Here is a 21,871-nt window from a genome sequence, read left to right as displayed (position 1 = left end):
TTAATTAGTATAAAGATCTAAATAACTACATTTTACTTTACAAAATAAAAAGAAGCTTTGAATTTAAAGCGCTCAAGTCTAGCAGACTCATGTATACAGTGAGGGTGAGATTTCCTGTCTGGCTACAAGATAAACTGCTAGGTCAGGTGTGCCGTGCGCGGGGAGGAGCTGATGAATGGGGAGCGCAGAGAGGGCCCCCTGACCACGCAGCCTGCGTGGAGACTCTTTGTTTTGTAGCCCATTTTGTCATGAGGAGTTTTAGGGGATTTAGCATTACCTCAGCACATGACTTTTGGAAGCTATCTTGATGGGTAATTTAATTATTTGTTAGTAAAGCGATATAATCTCTGTCCTATCACATAAAAACATTTTTAACAGTATACTGCCACCTCATGGTATTGCCTGGCTGTTATTCTCCTTTTGGTACAAAAGCCTTTAAAATATTGGTTGGTACGTTTTTGAGGATAAAGGAAATCTTAAGATTTATATATTTTATGTTAATATTCTTAATCCATTGAAATCAACTAGTGATGTGTTTTCTCAGAGTAGAGGGTGGGGCAAAAGTAGGTTTACCGTTGTGATTACACAAAACACAAGAGTTTATTACTGTGTGATTATTTATTAATTATTATATGACATTGCATGCAAACTACAAGCCTCCTTTTTCCCGCACTCTGGATTATCTCCACTTTTGTAAAGAAAACATTACTGATATGAAATGAAGCACAGTGCTCTTCTGACCAAATGTTTGTATGTTCTTTTTCTCACAAGTCGTTGGTAGTAAACGTGACTAAGGAAGGAAGCTTTCTTATTTATATTTATTCTTACCTGAAAATTAATGTTTTACTTTTTGAAGATAAAAAGTTAAAATGAGTGATACTGATTTTCATTATAAATGAACTTTCTGAAAGATTTGTAAATGGCCTCAATAAATAAATAAATAAATATCAACATCAAAGAATAAAGCTTTTCTGTTGAAACCTTCCAGGGAAAATCATTAGATTGCTCGATTCTTTTTTTAAGTGAGTTGTATATTTTGAGATTGAAGTACATATATGAATTTTTAAATCAATCATACCTCTTCTTTACTTTGTAATATTAAATTCACTGACTTTAGGCTTATAGAACCAAAATAAGAAAATTTTTCACCTTTATAGAACTTCTATTTACCAGGGAATATTATGTTGCTCTTGATGTGTAAGTAATATTTCTGTGCATAAATTATTGGTCAGAATTGCTTGCTATCACTGCTTCATTTATTTGAGAAGCTAGGAAAAATAAAATAACTCTTTTAAGTAAAATCTTGTGTCAGTTGACACTCACTGTTGTGCCTGGACCCTTTGAGGTACCATTGTAAGGCCAAGGACTATGGCTTGGTTTCTTAATTCGGTTATTCTTCATTTTTCTAGATGGGTGCTTGTTTTTCAAAGGTTTTTAATGGGTGTCCCTTGAAAATTCACTGTGCAACATCATGGATAAACCCCGATACCAGAGGTAATACTATATATTTTTATCTGTTATCTTTCTAATTGTTTTTTAAACTTAAAGCCATGAGCCGGAACCGGTTTGGCTCAGTGGATAGAGTGTCGGCCTGTGGACTGAAAGGTCCCGGGGTCGATTCCGGGCAAGGGCATGTACCTTGGTTGTGAGCACATCCCCAGTAAGGGGTGTGCAAGAGGCAGCTGACCGATGATTCTCTCTCATCGATGTTTCTAACTCTCTATCCCTCTCTCTTCCTCTCTGTGAATAAATCAATAAAATATATTTAAAAAAAAAAAAAGCCATGAAAGCATTTGATTTTATTTATTTTCTGATTTTTCTGAGAAAATTTTTGTTACAGTTAAAAACATTTTAAGGTAGATGTTTTATTATGCTTTTAGTGTTTGAGGTGACACATGACATTAAAATTTTATCGTGTATCCCTGACTCGGTTGGGCATCATCCCATACACATCCAAGGTCACCAGTTCAATTCCTGGTCAGGGCACATGCCCAGGTTCTGGGCTTAATCCCTGGTAGGGAGTATGCAGGAGGCAGCTAATCAATGTCTCACTCTCACATCGACTCTCTCTCTCTCTCTCCCTCCCTCCCTCCCTTCCTCCCTCCCTCTCTCTCTCTCTCTCCCCTTTTCCCTTCTTCTCTCTCTCTAAAAATCAATAGAAAGTCTTTTTTTTTTTTTTTAACTTTTGCCATGCAGTCACTATATCAATATAATGAAACCATGCACTCTGTGCCACCTTAATTTCCTCCCAGGAAAGTTTCTTCCTTTCTGCAGCACAATCATTCAATATCTGTGCTTCAGACATGGCCATTGCTAAAGGAATTTAACTACTGAGGATTCAGGATCTAGTGACCACGTTAGAGGATCTCTCACCTTAAAAGGGGTCATAATAAGAATATCTGTCATTAGGCGCTGAAGATTGTATATATAATGCCTATCTTAATAATTATGTAAGATATACATAGAAACACACACACACACACACACACTCTCTCTCTAAAGCTTAAAAATCCAAGGTATGGGTACTTTCATTTCACAGGCAGAGAGAATGACGCTCAGAGGGCCCCAGCCATTCAGAGGCATAGCTGCAGCTTTAAGCCAGCTCAGTTGTCTGACCACAGCCTGTGCTGTAAATACCAGAACTAATCCTGAACCCTGGGCAGTGCTGGAGTGCTCACGCATTCTAAGCTGTTCTCTGTACTTCTGTTTAACCTGGAGTTAAAAACAGACCAAACAGGACCATGACCAAATTTCTGGTATTTTCTAGAAGATATCAAATACTCTAGCAAGTATCCAAGTTTTAGTGAACTTCATAAATGGGAATAAGTCAGTTCTTTTTTTATATTAGTGCTTATAATAGTCATAGTCCATTTGCACAAACTTTGAATCTGTATCAGCTGTTCTTGATTTACATTCTGTCAGGGGCACATGATCCTAAGGAATTTTTAAAAAGGAACTGCAGATTCTCTGCCAGGCCTTAGCCCCTCCGATGAGTGCGAAGTCCAGCATGCCACTCTTCAAAATGTTTTTTACATAAGTTTCTTCACTGCTTTAGGGTAGTAATATGTGCATATAATTCAATTCATCAAGTTAGAGTGTCTCACCACTTATACACATTAAAATAAAAAATGTGTAATTTTTATAAATCATAGCTATTTTTTTCTAATGCATATTTTCTTAATTTTAGACTATAAATTTAAAGTGGTATGTCTCAAAATCAGTGACTTCTTTTTGTCATCTCAGATCAGTACTTGATATTCGGTGCCGAAGAAGGGATTTATACCTTGAATCTTAATGAACTTCATGAAACATCAATGGAACAGGTATGTTATTCTGTATTTTTTCTTATTATTAATTTTTAAGTTATTATAAGTAGACACTAGGTAAATAATTTAAAGTCTGTGATTTGCTGCCTCTCATTGATAAAACCTTCATAGAGCATGTTCTGTTTAACAGGTACTGAAGACACATCCACAGCACTAGTTCTTATCCTTAAGGAGTTCATGATCTAATAGAGGAAACACACACATAGCGAATAACTGTACCCCTCAGAGTTAGATTATTAAATCTAAGAGCTGTAGCACAAGGTAGAGGCCACAGAGGCAGAAGTCACTAGCAACTCCGGGGGGAAGGTGAGGAGAAACATTTGAAATGGACCGTTAATGACCATGAGTAAAAGGTTGCAGAACATTTTGGGGGAAGTACACAAGAGAGTCTTAACTGTCTAACCCTAGAACCGAAATAAAGGCACAGATACTGTTTGAAACTGCTTTTCCTACGAGTTTGGGATTACCTAGTCCTTATCATAAACCAGACTTAAGCTAATCATAGCATGTTCAGACTTTGCACTGCTAATTTATTTTTTCCCTCCCATATATATGTGTATGTATGTATGTATGTCATCTTGTTTTAAATGCCTTATAAAATGTATTTTTATTCAAAGTAAGTTTCTTTTTTTGAAACTGACCTATTGATATGACAGCTTAGGTTAATATGCACATATTACATTACTGTTACCTAATGTCCTTTGTAAACTTTGTGCTTTTTTTTTTTATCAGCTATTTCCCCGAAGGTGTACCTGGTTGTATGTAATGAACAACTGCTTACTATCAATATCTGGTAAGTCTTTTAGTGTTTAAATACCTTATAATTGTTCCTATTTATATTATGAGCTTTTACGCTGTTTCTTTTTCTCTACAGGTAAAGCGTCTCAGCTTTATTCCCATAATTTACCAGGGCTTTTCGATTATGCAAGACAAATGCAGAAGTTGCCTGTTTCTATTCCAGCACACAAACTCCCTGACAGAATACTGCCAAGGTACCCGGACACCTAATCGTTTTCATCCTTAAACATAACATGTTAAGTCACTCTAATTAAAGTAGTTATACTATAGAAGTTGCAAAAGCACTCAGTTTGGGTTAGTAGAAATTATGTCTAATGAAAAATTATAAGAAGTAATGTATTTCCACATGTGTTCTTCTTTATGGTCTTTCAGATTCTGGCAGTCAGTTAATCCTCCTGGGTTTTGACCGATTCAGTAACCTAACCCCTGAGTTAACCTTGGGGGGGGGGGGCGGATTACAGGTGTGAACCAGGAAGATTATAATACCCCTGGAATCTATCTGGAGCTTGGTTCAGATTTTTAAAAACTCAAAAGGACTTTAGTTCAAGCAGTTTGCTTAAGGATGTGGGGAATTTTTGTTTTGCTCTCAACTGTATGAAACTCCAGCACGTATAAATGAGGCATTTTTTAAATAATTTATCAATCACAAATTGGATTCCTTGATAAATGTAAAATTCTTCCCAGTATGACTTTATTACCAGCAAAACACAACTATGATTTATAAAATAAAATAAAATAGTGTAGAGTAATGACCTCTAATCTGACACATTTACACATTTAAAAGTTTAAATATGTGTACAGACATGGAGGAGTATAATTTGAGGATTGCACCACTTATTATATTAACTTTATATTATATTAACTTTTATATTGTAATTTATTATATTAACTTTATATTATAAAAGATATATAGCCATTTTATTGTATTAACTTTTATTATAAAGGATATTTGATTGATTTTTTTAATTGTAGTTTAAAAATATAATTTTAAATGGATTTTTACACAGTAAATTTTAATGTTTGCAAATCTCCTAAAGAACTTTGCAGAAATTCTACATCCTACTTTTTCTGAGTAGAGAAATAAAAATGTCTAAATAAAAAATTCTTATAAATTGTTTTAGTGATAACACAAATTTTTACATAACCTAAATTTATTATATGTGCTAAAAAGATCATTTCCCACTTTGTGACTTACCTTTCACTTTCTCAGTGGTAACTTTTTGTGAACCAGAGTTCTTAATGTATTCAACAAGTCATTCACCAAATTGAATGCCACCTGTAGCTTGAGATGCCTCTGTGGAAAAATATCAATTAAAGATTATCCGTATGATTTGTCCTCTTTGCCTTTTTTTTTTTTTTTTTTAAGAAATCCCAAGATCATCTTCTACAATCTAAATATTTGATAGTTTTGTTTTTCATATTAAACTTTAATCCATTTAGAATTGATTAACAGGGGAATTGAGAAAGGGACCCAATTTACTCTTATCTATACATACAAACGCCTAAGCAACCACTCAACTGGTAGCTATGATACGCACTGACCACCAGGGGGCAGGTGCTCCATGCACAGGCCTGGAAACATGGAACAGACTGATGAATCTCAGAGGGGAGGGGAGAGGGCAGGAGGAGATTAATCACAGATCTTATATGAATACTAGAGGCCCTGTGCCCGGGCACCGGTGGTGTCCCTCTGCCTGGCCTGCGGGGATCGGGCCAAAACCGGCAGTCCGACATCCCTGAGGGCCCCTGATTGCGAGAGAGCACAGGCCAGGCTGAGGGACCCCACTGGGCATGAATCCGTGCACCAGGCCTCTGGTTTTTAATATTATGCCAGCACCAGTTTGGAAAAACTAATTTCTTCTCCACTGATTATAATATTTCATTACCGTATACTCACTTTACCTACATGTATTACATACTCATTTTCATTTACATTTAGGAAATTTGCTGTATCAGCAAAAATCCCTGAAACCAAGTGGTGTCAGAAGTGCTGTGTTGGTAAGTGAACTGTCCAATCATACATGGTTCCTCTGCTTCACAAAGGGGACAAGAAAGCACGAAGGGGCTTATTTTTAAACCGAGTGTAAAAGCACTCCTCCGGGGCCCTCTGCCAGCAATAGGATTTTCTCCCCGCCCCCTACCCCCCAACTAACAAACGTCTTGAATTCTGTCTTCATGTAAACTGAACCTAATATATACCACCTTGCACAAAACAGTTGTTTTGCAAATAATTTATTGACTGGAAAAGTAGAGAAAGTAGGATTACTTTTAATTACAGCATTTCATGACACCCTATTTTTCAAAGTACCTATTATTTACCATTTACCGTTGTGCTTTTAAATGGCTTATGAGACTGAATAGAGTCAGTGCGCAAGTATTTTAATACCTTTAATGTGTGAAACCTTATGCTGTGAAGATTAGATTTCCCTACTTACATATCTCTATCCGAAATTCCTCACTCATCCCGTAACAACTAGCTGTTTTATTTGCATATAGCAAAAGCAAAAAAAAAAAAAAAAAAATTAGTTTTCTTCCCTTAAAAAACTCTTAGGCAATTCAGTTTTATTGTTGTAAATCTGTATTTTTGAGATGTGATTTATGTCATCGTATTGTTTTAACCAAATTGGCATTACTGCCTCTGAACATTACTACTGAAAATACCTTTAGTCACTTGTCCCTAAATGTGCTATCGCCTCTCAGTTTGGCAACTTCTCCCCAAATCTTTCTGCTACCTTAAGACCTAAGTCTTTCTTCTGGCCCCCAGGTCTCATAACATCGGGCAAATTCGTTTGTGCAGACAAACAAAAATCATGCAACTGACGAGGGAGCTTCATGCTGTTCCCTGAGGCAGTATTTCTTTTGCATCCTGTAGTTTAAGGAATTGACCTGGCAGCCAGCTTTTGTTTGTTTGTTTTTGGAGCATGTAACTATTATTGTCAGGACTTTGTATCCTAAGAGAACTTACTGTATTTCTTTCCTCCACAGTGAGAAACCCGTACACAGGCCATAAATACCTATGCGGGGCGCTTCAGACCAGCATTATTCTATTGGAATGGGTTGAACCAATGCAGAAATTCATGTCAATTAAGGTAAGCATGAACGTCAACCTAAGTCATTTTTAATATAAAAGCTGAATTAAGCCCGTTTTCCTGTTCATTCAAAAAAAAAATTTCCCCCCAGTTAATTCTCAAGTTAAGTTAATGATTTTGGATTATGTGGCAAGATAGTGGAAATCTGCCCAGTTGTAAGGAACTCACTTGGCCTGAAAAAAGTTTTGTAAGACACGAGGGAAATAGTGCAGGGATAGATATGGCAGCAGGAGCTAGAAATAGTGTGTCGCAAATCTGTATCTAGTCTGATCGGGTCCAGGATATGTGCTGAAAGAGCAGGGGAATGCTTGAATACGTTGGCCTGCTCCATCACAGTAGAGAATCAACCTACAGGTTGTTGTTTGGCCAAGGGATGAGGATGGGATACCGTTCGAGAGCAAATTACTCATTTTGATTATGTGCCTACCTAGTCGTTTGCCCAGGCTTTCCCTTGGGTGGTTGTTTGGTTTGGTTTTGTGCCTAGTCTTCTCTAGAATCTTGAATTAATGAGTATATGGTTTAATATTTTTATTAATTTTTAGAAAGGAAGGGGGAAAGAGACAGAGAGAGAGAGAGAGAGAGAGAGAGGACATCAGTGTGAGAGCAGAACATTGATTAGCTGCCTCCTCACGCCCCCGACCGGGGACTGAGCCCCCTACCAGGAATTGAACTGTCAACCCTTCAATGCAGGGGATGACGTCCAGCCAGTGGTAGTTAATGAATATTTTAAAAAATATTTAGTATTACTCAGCTATAACAAATTTGAGGAAAACTGTGGCGGACAGGCTTAGTCACACCAAGGAAATTCCAAATGAATTTTGTAAAGCTCTTCTCTTTGCTACTTTATCCAGATTCAGTTTTGAAACATTTCACTCTGGCTTCGTTCGTTAGGGCCATGTTTCCTTGTGTCATCCACCCGGCTCAGAGAAAACAGGGGTGGGCACTTTCTAAGCTTCCCATGTCTTCAGAGCCTTTATCTCTCAGTATTTTAAGAATGTTGTTGGCAGTACAATTCTACTTGCAAGACTTCCTCAGAATTCCCGCTTTTATGCCCTGAGCTTCAGGCCCTTCCCTACCCCCCTTTCATCTCAGCCCAACTCTCCTTTCTGTCTCTGCTCAAAACTATTTGTATGTTTTGTTCCTGTATTTGACATTATTTTGCTAAGTATTTATGATGTTCCTATACTACAGCTCTTATCAGATGTTCAAAAAGATTCTTATGCTTTCTATATCCTTCCTTCCTCTTAATGACATTTCCTTTTTTTTTTTTAATATATTTTATTGATTTTTCACAGAGAGGAAGAGAGAGGGATAGAGAGTTAGAAACATCGATGAGAGAGAATCATCGACCAGCTACCTCCTGCACACCCCCCACTGGGGATGTGCCCGCAACCAAGGTACATGCCCTTGACCAGAATCGAACCCGGGACCTTTTAGTCCACAGGCCGACGCTCTATCCACTGAGCCAAACTGGGCCCAGCCTCTTAATGACATTTCTGACAAAGCTTTTGCTTCACTAAACAAAATTTTTATCATAAGTAAAACTTAGAAATTAAAGACATTCTCAAAAAAACATTTTTGTTCTTATTGCAAAGCAGGCCCAGTGCTGTTAAACTGGAGGGACAGAGACGAGTAAGATACAGTCACTGCCTTCAAGAACCGTCCCCAACAGCAACCAGATTTAAAACGGTTGCCTAGGCGTCCTCTCTGTCCGGGACCCCACACATTGCCTCGTTAGGATTGGAAGCTAAGCAGAAGTGTTCAAAATCTGTCTGCTTTCTTACTTGCTGACAAAATTAAGCAAAAGCATTGTTTTCTTGATGCTTTACTGTTACCACATTTGAAAGAGAATTATTTAAAATGTCTTACCTTCTGCCAGGATCAGTTTGGCTCAATGGATAGAGCATCGGCTTGGGGACTGAAGGGTCCCGGGTTCGATTCCAGTCAAGGGCATGTGCCTTGGTTGCAGGCATATCCCCGGTGGGGGGTGTGCAGGAGGCAGCTGATCGATGGCTCGCTCTCATCGATGTTTCTGGCTCTCTCTCTCCCTTCCTCTCTGTACAAAAATCAATAAAATATATATTAAAAATAATAATAATTTAAAAAAAAATGTCTTACCTTCTTAAAAATATGACAGATTGTATCCAAAGCATACCCCAGGTCATGGGAGAACCAGACAGAGTTTTGGAGATGCTGATGAGGCTCTCCAGCTGTCACCGGGCAGGAAGGGAGGTGGGAGCAGCATTGCACATAGAGCTTTAGATCCCAGCCACACATCCCTGCACACGTGTGTGTGTGTGTGTGTGTGTGTGTGTGTGTGTGTGTGTGTGTGTGTGTGTGTGCGCGCGCGCGCACGCTTGCACGCGCCTGCGTGTTCTCCAGGACGTATCACTAGGAGTGTTACTGCAGATCCTAAGGAGTGCACACCATCAACAAATAATCTCATTCCTCAGCGTGGTCAGTTACAATGTGTACTCGCACCCTCAGGGTATGAGCATTTGTTTGCTCCCCTGATGATGCTTGTGATTGTTGTTCTTTTTGAGTTTAGCCATTCTGGTAGGAATGTATGGTACCTCATGGTTTCATTCCCTGATGGTTATTAATGAAATTAGTGTTTTCCAGACTTTGAAAATATGATCTCATTGAACCTCTTTATAGCAATATAGAAATCGTTTTAAACGTTATGTAAAATTAAAACGGCTGCATTATAACTAAGTTAATTTATGAAATACATGAAATGATCACATATGGGACTCAGTTTCTCGTGTATGTGTTTTTCTGACCACACACACAGAGGAGTGTCTTGCTAACTTGCATTCCTGTCCTCTGATCCATTTGCTCAGCTGGCTAAGAAGGCGGGGGTGTTACTGAAGCAGCATTGAGTTGGGAGACGGGGCTCTCCCACAAAGGGCTGGAGGGGCCATGGGCCAGTCACCCGGTTTCTGGGTCTCAGTTTTCAACTCTGAAAAGAGAGGGATGGAGAGTGATTTATCAGTTCCCCTCCAGGCCTAATGTCCTAAAATTAAGTAATTTTTAACTTTAAAAATTTTGTAGTGCTAAATTTAAAATCTTCATAAAGGTACTTCATAATTTGGATTTGTCTGCATACCCCAAGTTTTTGTGACAAGAAATAGTATTTATAATAGAGATCTGTTTTGTATATTTCATAAAAATAAAAATTCTTAGTGGGGTTCTCGTGAAATTATTTGGCTTTTGTTTTCCTTTGTTTAACATATTTTTGTTTCTTTCTCTCTCTAGCACATAGATTTTCCTATACCCTGTCCACTTAGGATGTTTGAAATGCTGGTAGTTCCTGAACAGGAGTACCCACTAGTTTGTGTTGGTGTCAGTAAAGGGAGAGACTTCAACCAGGTGGTTCGGTTTGAAACAGTCAATCCAAATTCTACCTCTTCGTGGTTTACAGAATCAGGTTTGTGATTGTTTATTGATTTAGTAAGGCCAATACCTACACTAAATTTATAAGTAATAAGTTTAATATTTCTTATTAGGCAAAATAAATGAATTATATATCTCATTAGTACATAAAAACCGAATCTTGAGTAACTTATTAAACTGGCAAAAGGAAGATGACTTGATTTGAGACGGTCATTTGTTTGACACTTTTAAGACATAACCAGTGGTTCCGTCTTCTCAGTGAGTTCCTTTCTGTCGCTCTGTGGCAGTTTGTGGATTCGCACGAGAGAGAGAGAGAGAGAGAGTTCACAGAGCTAGCGTTATTTTGCCTCCTGTCTTCAGAGGTGTATTCTGTTTTGTGAGACATTCTCTTAAAAATAAGAAATAAAATATAACCAGTGGTTCCCAAACTTGAGTGTACTCAGCAATTTCAGTTTTGATGTTCATTCAAAGCTTGGGATATTCTACATTTTACTTAATGGAAAATCAAGTCATTTGACATTTTCAGTTTGTAAGAAGTTTGAGAAATTATTATAACAAAAACAATGCTTCTTTGCATTTTGGTAATGCATCATACTTTTCAAAATACTTGCTTTTTTAAACTCAGTTGTGCTCAAAGTAATTTGTTCCACTCACTGACTCATTCATTCAATAAATATTTATTGCATGTGCTAGGCACTGCCATAAAATGATATACAAAGCATAGTCCCTGGCCTCCTGAGCTTAAAATAAAAATTAGTTATAACAATAATGCAGAAGATTAGACTCTGATTTCGCAGATGAATAAAAATAATCCTATCGCCAATAGTATGACAGTAGTTATACTCCACTGAACACTCACATAATTTAGCTCTTGGCATCACAGTCTGAACACAAGCAACCTAGCTCAGCCACTATGTTTAGCTAAAAATGTATAACCATTTCAAATTCAGTGATGTTCAGAATTCTTTTATTTTTAATGTCCTGTGTTCTAATAATTCCTTTTTTCTGTAAGTTGATTGAGTTTGTTTGTTTACAGATACTCCACAGACAAGTGTTAGTCATGTAACCCAACTGGAGAGAGATACCATTCTTGTGTGCATGGACTGTAAGTTTTTATTTATGTACATCTTATTTTAATAACATTTCTCTTACCGTAGTTTCTCAGTGACTTTTTCTCTCTCTCTAGGTTGTATAAAAATAGTAAATCTCCAAGGAAGATTAAAATCTAGCAGAAAATTATCATCAGAACTCACCTTTGATTTCCAGATTGAATCAATAGGCAAGTCACGGTTTTGGATTTTTGTTTAATTGCATTATTAGTCACTTAAAATAATCTATTTGCTAATTACCCAAAATTATAAAAATATATTACTAAGGACTTATTTTTTAAAATATAGGATATAATAGTCAATATCAGTCTTCACTTTCATACATTTTCTAAAATAGCTTAATAACCATGATACAACCCAAATAATATTATCTCCTTTACAGATTTTATACTTTTCAAGAGAAATAATTATTTCTTATAAAGTTTTGAATTTGTTTCTTCTAATTTTCCTATAAGTACTTTAGATTTTAGTTAATATACTCTATTGTATTTTTGGCTTATATCTGCAGATCAGAAAGTTTTAAGTAGTATATAGAATTTCCTTCCTACATTTTGTTTGACAAGAATTTTTTTTCTGAGAAGGGATTTCTTACATAATTAGTATTCTAAAATGATTACATTCCGGGAAAATAAGGTGAAATTATTATATATGAGATAGTGCTAGGGAAAATGAATGAAGGATAATTCATTGTTTAACTAAACACAATTTCTCTGGTGACCTTAAGCAGTAAGATAAAGACATTTGCATGTACGTCTGTTGGTAGAAGTTAGGGCCAAGAACAGATACTTCATTTGTCTTCTTCCTGGTTCTATTTTTACTCTTTCCTTCAACTAGAACATCTCTCCCAAAAGCAATTGCTGATGATAAGAAGTCAATTTTAAGGAACATCTGCTCAAAATGTTAACATGTAATCCATATTTAAAAACACAGCCAGAGTTTAAAAAAAATAAAAATAAAAATAAACCTTTTTTTTTTTATCATTTTTTTAACAAATATTTTTGGTAAATTTTTTTCTTGTCAAAAGATAACTAGATTCAGCTGAGGCCAGTTTGGCTCAGTGGATAGGCATTGGCCTGGGGACTGAAAGGTCCTGGGTTCGATTCCGGTGAAGGGCATGTGCCTTGGTTGCGGGCACGTCCCCCATGGGGGTGTGTGTAAGAGGCAGCTGATTGATGATTCTCTCTCATCAATGTTTCTGACTCTCTATCCCTCTCTCTTCCTCTCTGAAAAATCAATAAAATATATATTTAAAAAAAAAAAAAAGATAACTAGATTCTATATAGTATTTTTTATCTCAAAGGTAAAGATGCCATATAAATATGGAGTGATTGACATTAGTTATTAATTGAAATATTGCTATGCAAGGCAGAGGGGGGAAATGATGCTTACCAGTTGAACTTTGTGCTATTAACAGTAACTGAGCTGTTCTTGCCCGCTAGTTTGCCTACAAGACAGTGTGCTAGCTTTCTGGAAACATGGAATGCAAGGTAGAAGTTTTAGATCTAATGAGGTAAGTCATCTTAAAAATGGTACCCATTAAATAGTCATTAAATAGGCATTATCAAATTCTACATCAAACCATTTTATTTAATATTAGGAAATGTCTCTGGTACAGGGAATACGTGATTTGCTAACTTTATTAATATTTACTGTGTTCAGTGTAGTGATAAAAGTAATAGCACATGCTCGACAGCCACCTCTCTCCCCATTTACTCAGTCAATTTTAGTGCCTAGTTCATGTGCTTCCAGATAGTCAGTCACCCTTATATTCAGAACAAGAACTTCCTAATACTGCTAAAAGTGAGCCAACTGTGATCTTCTCTCAGCTCTCCCAGACCGTCACCTGGGACAAGAGTGCTGATGCTGGCTCTGTCATGAGCCACTTTCTCCTTGGTTTTCAGAAATGATGCCCAGTGCAGTCTATAACAGCTAAGGGTCTCCATTTCCCTCGAAGCCAGCTTGCCTCCTGTTTCTGTTACCCTTATTCACTTGACATAAGATTTTTTGCTCCTTTTCCTTTTTCTTTTATTAACCATTAGCTCTATAGTCTGAGTCCTTCCTGCCTTAATTTAATTACAGGAATAATTGAACTCCAAGCCATGTGACATATTCAGTTCAGTCCAGCATTTACACCAGAGAATGCTGGGGTTATAAACATGAACAAGATGTGTTAAAATCATCAAAAATTCTTCCAGTATCCCAAGCCAGTCTCGGTAGGATAGCTCTTACTTGAACATTAGAGGGAAAGGAGAACCTTAGGTGTCTCAAGCAAGAAAAGAGTCCATTGATGTCCTAAATTGTCATTCAGCTCAGAGCATGTCTTCAAACAAAGCAGACAGTTCAGCCCGGTGCTGGTGGGCTTGGGTCAGAGTCACAACACGAGTTCAAGTCTATGCTCTGCGCTTTCGTAACTGTGGCCTTGGTGTATCACTTACATTTTTATATTTATTCATTTGTGAATTGAGGATAACAAAATAGTACTTACTTCCTAGGTTTGTTAAGGTTAAATGAAAGTTCGACACCAGAAACTAAAATAAAACTGAATGCCAAGGGTAATTGGAAAAAAAAAAAAAACAACTTAATTAAAAAAAGGTTAAATTAAAGGAAACATGTATTGCGCTTGACATAATGCCTGGCCTATGGTAAATAGTCAAGAAAGGTTGCTGTTAATGAGTATCTGGTAGCAATGTCCGCAAAAGGGCCACTTCTCTGGGAGATGTTTAAAAATCGCCTGAGGGAACAGAACAGGGTGGTGAGAACAGTCAGCAGCTAATGAACAGTCGGCAGTGAAAGAAGGGCATCATGGGAAGGATAAAAGAGGGCTGTTTAAAAAAAAAAAAAAGAAGAGTTGGTTCCAAAAAACCACCTAGCAGGCTTTTTCAAATTTCACGAGCATCCCTTACTGAACACAATCCCTAACAGGCAAACCCCAAAATCCCTTGAAGATCAGGCACGATGCGCCGCTTGTACTGAGTGAGGCTGTTACAGCCTGTATCCTTCAAGTGTGCGGGATACAAACAAAGTCAAGAATACCTGGTGTTTCCACACTAACTGATGGTAGCAGTGCTGGGGAAATAAATTTTGTTTCAAAATCAAATTGTTTCTCAGCCTCCCAAATTTTGGAGAGAAGTTTCATCATAATTTGAAATGTTTTGCAGTCGGTAACTAGTGGGGGAGATTTTTTTCTCTTATAGATTTATTCTTAACTCCCCCACTGGTGAGAACTTCTTGGAGAATATGGGGGGGGAAGAAATGGAAAGAGGGTTATCTATTGAGCACACCTTAGCTAGGCATTATACCTACTAACACATATAAAAAACACCGCAAACTACTACTACCACGTAGATATTTTCTATCCCTCTTTGCAGAAGGCAAAGCTGTTTCCAGCAAATTACTGACCTTGTGCAGTGTCACAGCCAGTGCGTGGGAGAACTGGGATTCACACTCAGGCCCTAAGTTTGTCCCTTCGGCCCGCTCTGCAGCCGTTCAGGTAGAAAGACCACATCCAAGTGGCTTCCTGCTGCAGCAGCCTCGCCGTCAACACAACCGACACAGCGTTCCTGATGCATACAGCAGACGGTGCTTTCTTCTCAATTTCCCCTTGGGTTCCATCATTTAACCAGGAAATGGTTTTCCTACTCTCCTGTTGTATGATTAATTCAAAATTAGCCACAATTTTTCCTAAACTGACAAACTGATGCACCAATATGTCGACTTGACAAATTCACTGTCATGCAGGGATCTGCTTCCGTCTCAGGAATGTTTCTTTCCCAGGGTGCAATAAGTTAAATGCCTGTAGAACATTTTTTATGTCTTCGTGTCTTTAATTTCAAAAATTAAATTTATATTTTAATTGAACAGGTAACACAAGAAATTTCAGATAGCACAAGGATTTTCAGACTACTTGGATCTGACAGGTATGAAAGGGGTTGTATTTTTTACATAGTATTAAGCATACTGTTTTATAAATCCAGCATGAAACTGGTTTCTTTTTCCAGAGAATAGAAATTTCTGCAGTAATATATTCACCATTATATTTTCACACAATTAGAATTCACAAGTCAAAGTTTTAAAAGCCTTTGGGAATGTGCCTGATCTTCCAAGAAATAGGAATATATAGATCTGTCAGTAATAGTTTTGTTTTAAATATACCATCTAAACTATATAACACAAGAAAGAAGAAATACAGTATGCTAACAAGCAGAAACTTTATTTCAATGCCAAATAGGATTTGAGGTTTTAGTCTGACTTATTTTCTGACTTTCGAACTATAAATTGTTTTTAGAAATTTTAATAAAAAGTTTTCCGACATTATTCCTAATAGAGGTGGGAAGTGGTGCATAGCAAAATTACTTCCCAGAGCTAAACTGGCTCTTTAATCATAGTGATTTACGAGTGATTTCTGTCCAAAAAAAATCAACTAAGCAGCATTCTTAGAGGCATACAATGAAGAAGCAATGGAAAATTTTTCTGTTAGCATTAGTTTCAAGAATAATTTCTTGTTATCTGTTTTTTGTTTGTTTATTGCTTTTAGGGTCGTGGTTTTGGAAAGTAGGCCAACTGATAACCCCACAGCAAATAGCAATTTATACATCCTGGCGGGACACGAAAACAGTTACTGAGAAACGTGCTTTGACAGTTAACTATGAAGAAAGAACACTACCGGTGCAACACTAATGGAAGCTTGAAGCTGTACAGAGGCTGCGGTTACTTGTAATTTATTGTGGCATGAGACAAGATGGGGAGAGCTTTTGTTTTAGTGGTCTGGATATATTTAGCATATTGAACCACACAAGTGCTTAATTCATTGTTATGTAATCTTTGTACATATAGGCAGTATTTTTCTGTAAAACTTCATATTGCTGAAGACATACACTATGAATTTATGTAGATAATGTACTTTTATGAGATGTACAAGTGTCTTATCTGTACAAATGTAAATGTTGATGAAAATGCAATTGGGATTAATATTTTAAGAATTCTTTAGTATACTCTTGGTGTGACTATATTACAAAATGGGATGCTGGCAATGAAACAGTACACTTAACACTATTGTATTTTTATTATATGTAATTTAGTAATATGAATATAAATCTTGTAACTTTTAAAGTTATAATGGAGGCTGTAATCATTTTATAATCTTGTTTTTTAATTTTAATGCAAGTACACTGGTGTTTATATTTGCACAAAGTATTGATATGTGATGTAGTAAGTCACAAAAGTAAGCTGTGACATCGTCAATATGCATTTGGCTCCACAACATCTTTTTTTAAATGTATTTGGATTGTTTTCTATGTGAAACAAACCAATTAACCACCTGTTGTAGTAACTGGTCTTTTTATATTTAAGCAGAATCTGTAAAATTGCTTGTCTTTGCTTAAAAACAATACCTTTGAAAAAATTTTGAGTCACAGAATAGCGGTACCATGATATAACACTGCAGTTGTCTGAATTACAGTATGCACAAAGAATAAATTAGCATTATTAAAGAGTCCACACTAAACATTTCATATAATCACATTGAAGAACTGTAACATTCCATAGAGTGAAGTGGTTCAAATTTCTAGTGGAATTTTTACTTTTGTTGGCCTTATTTTATGATCGTTTTCCTATTTCTTTTCGTTTAGAGTTTAACTCATGGCCAAAATAATTTAGTTACTACCTCATATAATCAGTACAATGGTTACTACACATAACAGGAACTTAGTTTGGGTTCAAGTCATTTTTTATTGCTTTTTTCCAATGGAATACCTATATACCACGTTTTAGCAGAATGCACACTCTTGGTTCTTTTTTGGTATATGGTCTTAATGGTTTATCTAGGGGCCCAGTGTGCGAATTTGTGCACCTTGAAAGGAACTGTGGGTCGCGAGGCTGCCCTGGGCACAGGGGCGGGTCTCTGCTCATCCTCTGCACCCTGGCCTGGCCCCTGCCGCCGTAGCCCCGGGTCCCCTGTCTGCCGGCAGCCCTGCTGCTGCCGCCGCCGCTGCCACTGCTCCCACACACTGATGGCGTGGAGCAGTTGGGGCTGGCACCGTCACCAGGTGCGAGCAGCAGCTGCTGCCACAATTGCCTCTCAGGAGCAGGGGGCGATAGAGAAGCCACAGGGCAATCAGGGTCGGCAGCCATCACCTGCACCCGCTGATGGCGCCGACTGATCAGGACTGGTATTGGGCACCAGCAGCAGGTCCAAGTGGTGGCTCCATCACAGGTGCAAGTGGGGCCAGTGCTGGCAGCAGGTGCGAGCACCGGGCGGGACCACGGCATGCAGGAGCAAAGACTTTTCAATGGCCACCAGAGCCTCTCCCTGATGGCAGTGACCAGCACCTCACCTTGGTCTGGCCCCCCACTCACCTGCTCCACCGTCCCACCATAGCCGATGCCCGCCATGTTCCTCGCTCTGTCTCCTGCTGCCAGGGCCCGCCATGTTCTGCACTCGCACTCTGGTGGTCAGCACACGTCATAGCGACCGGTTGTTCGGTTCCACTCCACAAAACCGATGGTTCGGTCTATTTGCATAGTAGCCTTTTATTATATAGGATGTGAGTATTATACACTAAGAACAAACTAAATTGTGATTTATGGTCTTCACTTATTTTAATTGACTATGCTTTTAAATATGTTCCTGGCTGTACATAGTGTAAAATAAACATGTTTTTTCTAACATGCTGTTGTACAGTAGCTTGTTATCTGGCTTCATCTACATTTAGTAAGACTAAAATATATTGAGAAAAAATGTTTTTAAATTATATTCTGCATTCAATCCTTAAGGATTCATTCTGGTACCTCAGATCATCTCTTTTTTTTTTTTTTTTTTTTCTAATCTTTCAATTTCATAAGGGAGTAATATTCCCACATTTGAGAAAAGGAAGTCTTTTGTAGAATCTTCATCTTCCTGATTGGGAAAATTAAACAATTATAGTCTTTTGGTTAAAGCAGGTGTTGTCAGACGACATACCTCAGCCCATTCACACTTACCATCTGACTTTGTAAATAAAGCTTTATTAGAACACACTACTCATTTACTGTTTCTATGGCTTTGGCACCACAGTGGCAAAGTTGAGTAGTGTTGCAAAAAAATAAAATAAAAAAATAACCAAAAAACTATAACCCACAGAACCTAAAATGCTTACCACCTAACCTTTTATGGAAAAAGTTTGCTGACTCCTGGGTTAGGGGAAGGGAGACTGTTGGGGATTACAGTTTTGAGGTAAGGAAGGGGGAAGGTTGGGTGGGAAGAATTGGACTGGAGGTCACAAAGCACCTTTTCTATTCTTGCTGATGCGACTGCCTGTTGTGACCTTGGATAATTTACTTGACTCTAGAACACTCTACTTGACTAGAAATGTAGCTTCTAAATCATACAGATGTTAGTGATCAAAGCAGTTGTGTACCTTTACCACTTTTCCCAAACAATGCAGTGTGGCCAATCTTAGCATTAATGACTAAATAATAACTTAAAAGCACATCTTTACTAGTGTAACATCATCTATTTGCTGAAAATCAGACACATGGAAAATGCTTTTGAGAAATCAAGATCTGCTCTTGGCATTTTTTATTTTTTTTTTAATATATTTTATTGATTTTACACAGAGAGGAATTGAGAGGGACAGAGAGTCAGAAACATCGATGAGAAAGAATCATTGATCAGCTGCCTCTTGCGCACCCCCCACTGGGGATGTGCCAGCAACCAAGGCACATGCCCTTGACCATAATCGAACCCAGGACCTTTCAGTCCGCAGGCCGATGCTCTATCCACTGAGCCAAACCGGTCCTGGCTGCTCTTGGCATTTATTGATAAGGTTGTTGATCTTTTTTGTGGGCCAATGTTTTTCCAAGTTTCTAAATCTGACAAGTTATAGAAAGGGTCACATCTTTAAAAAAAAAAAAAAAAAAAAAATCACATTTAACTGTCAATCACTTATAAATATTTTCAGAAAATATGGGATACAAATGGTTTTATGTTACCCAGGGGCTTTTTTAAAATAATATATCCCTGGAGTCATTCTCTGGAGGTGAGGCCCAGTAGCCTATATTTTTATAAAGTTGTACAAGTAATTTTTTTTTATTGATTTTTTACAGAGAGGAAGGGGGAGAGAGCTAGAAACGTCGATGAGAGAATAACATCGACCAGCTGCCTCTTGCATGCCCCCTACTGGGGATGTGCTCGCTACCAAGGTACATGCCCTTGACCTTTCAGTCCGCAGACCGACGCTCTACCACTGAGCCAAACCGGTTTCGGCTTGTACAAGTAATTCTGATGTATAACCTTGCTTGAGAACCTGGGGTCGGCATTGAATTTAAATCAGTATTTCTTGAGTGCGGTCCAAGGATCACATGCCTGGGGGCGGGGGGTGGGGGGAATTCATCTTTAATGACACTTAATGCAAATGTGGGGTCTCCGCCCAGTGACTTGATGAAGGATTTTTATTCACTCGAATGTTAGAAACAACCTATTTTGTCTTCATTGAGGTTTGCGTTACTTATTTTGTTCGCTCCTTGCTTAAGTCTCGGTGTTGAGAAGAAGGGGATCAGTTGTTTCTGGGTCTGTTGGCATTCAGCTGGCAAGTATGCCCCTGATTTCAGCAGAGACCAAGAAAGGACAGATAGGTCACCACTTTTTACTATGACTGGAAGAAAGAGTAAAGTGTGCGCTACCCAAAATAATGGGTACACACTAAGTATTACTTATGGGACAAAGTATTGACATGTGATGTAGTAACAATATGGACCCAATAGATGTATCTGTGTGCAGGTGCTATGCCACGTTTTACATAGATTCTCCCACGGAGGCCCAGAAGAGCCCAGTGATGTAGGTATTATTGATACCAATTTACAGATGACGAAACTGAGGCTCAGGAAGTGTAAACAACTTGCCTAAGAATGTTGGTAAGTGATAAAACTAACACTTAACTCGTACTAAACCATGTATCACACAGAATACATGCAGTATATCCACTCCTCTGTAAAATACACTTGCATGTTTTACTTTGAAATTAGATTTCTTTTCTCCAATTGGGAATTGAACTTCAAATTCTGATTTCACTGGCTCTTTGCAATAAGAGAAATTAACTTACTGTCTTAATTTTTTGCTTTACTAAAAAGCATTTTCCTTATTCAAAGGATTTGCATAAAATCAGTTTACAGTGAAAGCTTATTAAATAAATCTAGTTAAAACTTATTACAAAGACTTTTTTTTTTACTTTTATGAGATAATTATTTACCCAACATCTATTAATAATTATTTGCAGTGTGTTCAGGCATTACTTCACTGGAGGAAAGATGGAAAAGGCATCATTCCCAGTATCCAAGGGGCACACGTGGGCGACTAAAGATGAATTTAAAGAGGTACAAAAGGTTGTGCCTAGTTCTGCTTTGGGAAAGGAAAAGCCTTTATATAGAAAGTTAAGTACAAACGGGGTTATTAAATGAAAAGAGCCAAAACCGGTTTGGTTCAGTGATAGAGCGTTGGTCTGCAGACTGAAAGGTCCCAGGTTTGATTCAGGTCAGGGGCATGTGCGTCGGTTGCGGGCACATCCCTGGTAGGGGGTATGCGGGAGGCGGCTGGTCAATGTTTCTCTCTCATCGACGTTTCTGGCTCTCTATCCCTCTCTCTTCCTCTCTGTAAAAAATAAAATATATTTAAAAACAAATAAATAAATAAAAATAGTTTATCAAGTGCAGGGAAAAATCAGAGTAGGTGCTGTAGGCTAGACCCATGGTCAGCAAGCTCATTCGTCAACAGAGCCAAATATCAACAGTACGATTGAAATTTCTTTTGAGAGCCAAATTTTTTAAACTTAAACTTATATAGGGAGGTACATTGTTATTAACTTAATTAGGGTACTCCTTCCATCCCACTGTACATGCGCGCCCACACATGGTATTTTGTGGAATAGCCACCCTCAAGGGGCCAAAGAGCCGCAGTTTGCCAACCACTGCGCTAGACTAAAACATACGCAGAATTGCTGTGTGTTAAACCATAGCGCAGAGTAATGCCCTGGAGGCAGAGAACAAGGATGGGCCTGACTGGGAAGAGATCCCTCTGGAGAAAAGTAGCTCTAAGTAACCAACGGTTTTGGAAACCGCAGAGATCAACTACAACATTAACAGGAGAATAGGCTGTTGGGTTGTAAACAGGCAACCACTTGTA

General features: G+C 38.0%; 1 protein-coding gene and 1 non-coding gene across 16 annotated transcripts in view; both read left to right on the top strand.

Moving 5' to 3' along the window:
- MAP4K3 (mitogen-activated protein kinase kinase kinase kinase 3) overlaps positions 1–16,368 on the top strand; it is a 107,561-nt gene extending 91,193 nt beyond the window's left edge. For 7 of the 15 annotated variants that reach the window (XM_045580667.1, XM_045580664.1, XM_045580663.1 and 4 more), the window contains 13 exons: positions 1,410–1,494; positions 3,244–3,323; positions 4,059–4,119; positions 4,201–4,318; positions 6,064–6,122; positions 7,110–7,213; positions 10,472–10,643; positions 11,646–11,714; positions 11,796–11,888; positions 13,158–13,228; positions 13,468–13,518; positions 15,580–15,635; positions 16,253–16,368. In XM_045580667.1, coding sequence (XP_045436623.1) covers positions 1,410–1,494; positions 3,244–3,323; positions 4,059–4,119; positions 4,201–4,318; positions 6,064–6,122; positions 7,110–7,213; positions 10,472–10,643; positions 11,646–11,714; positions 11,796–11,888; positions 13,158–13,228; positions 13,468–13,518; positions 15,580–15,635; positions 16,253–16,340 — 1,107 coding nt within the window. In that variant the 3' untranslated portion in view covers positions 16,341–16,368. Of the gene's footprint in view, positions 1–1,409; positions 1,495–3,243; positions 3,324–4,058; positions 4,120–4,200; positions 4,319–6,063; positions 6,123–7,109; positions 7,214–10,471; positions 10,644–11,645; positions 11,715–11,795; positions 11,889–13,132; positions 13,233–13,435; positions 13,519–15,579; positions 15,636–16,252 lie in introns of those variants that run through there. The other 8 variants (XM_036435102.2, XM_036435099.2, XR_006741404.1 and 5 more) reach the window with 7 other exon arrangements.
- Positions 10,859–10,996, top strand: LOC118717842. The gene has a single exon (XR_004987606.1). It is a non-coding gene; the product is annotated as a small nucleolar RNA SNORA75 (small nucleolar RNA).
- Positions 16,369–21,871: the final 5,503 nt, after the last annotated feature.

The sequence above is a fragment of the Pipistrellus kuhlii genome, unplaced genomic scaffold (assembly GCF_014108245.1).
Source record: "Pipistrellus kuhlii isolate mPipKuh1 unplaced genomic scaffold, mPipKuh1.p scaffold_m20_p_13, whole genome shotgun sequence".
Taxonomy (NCBI): Eukaryota; Metazoa; Chordata; class Mammalia; order Chiroptera; family Vespertilionidae; genus Pipistrellus; species Pipistrellus kuhlii.
The sequence above is the reverse complement of the archived record's forward strand: the minus strand, read 5'-3'. Positions and strand labels throughout refer to the sequence as shown.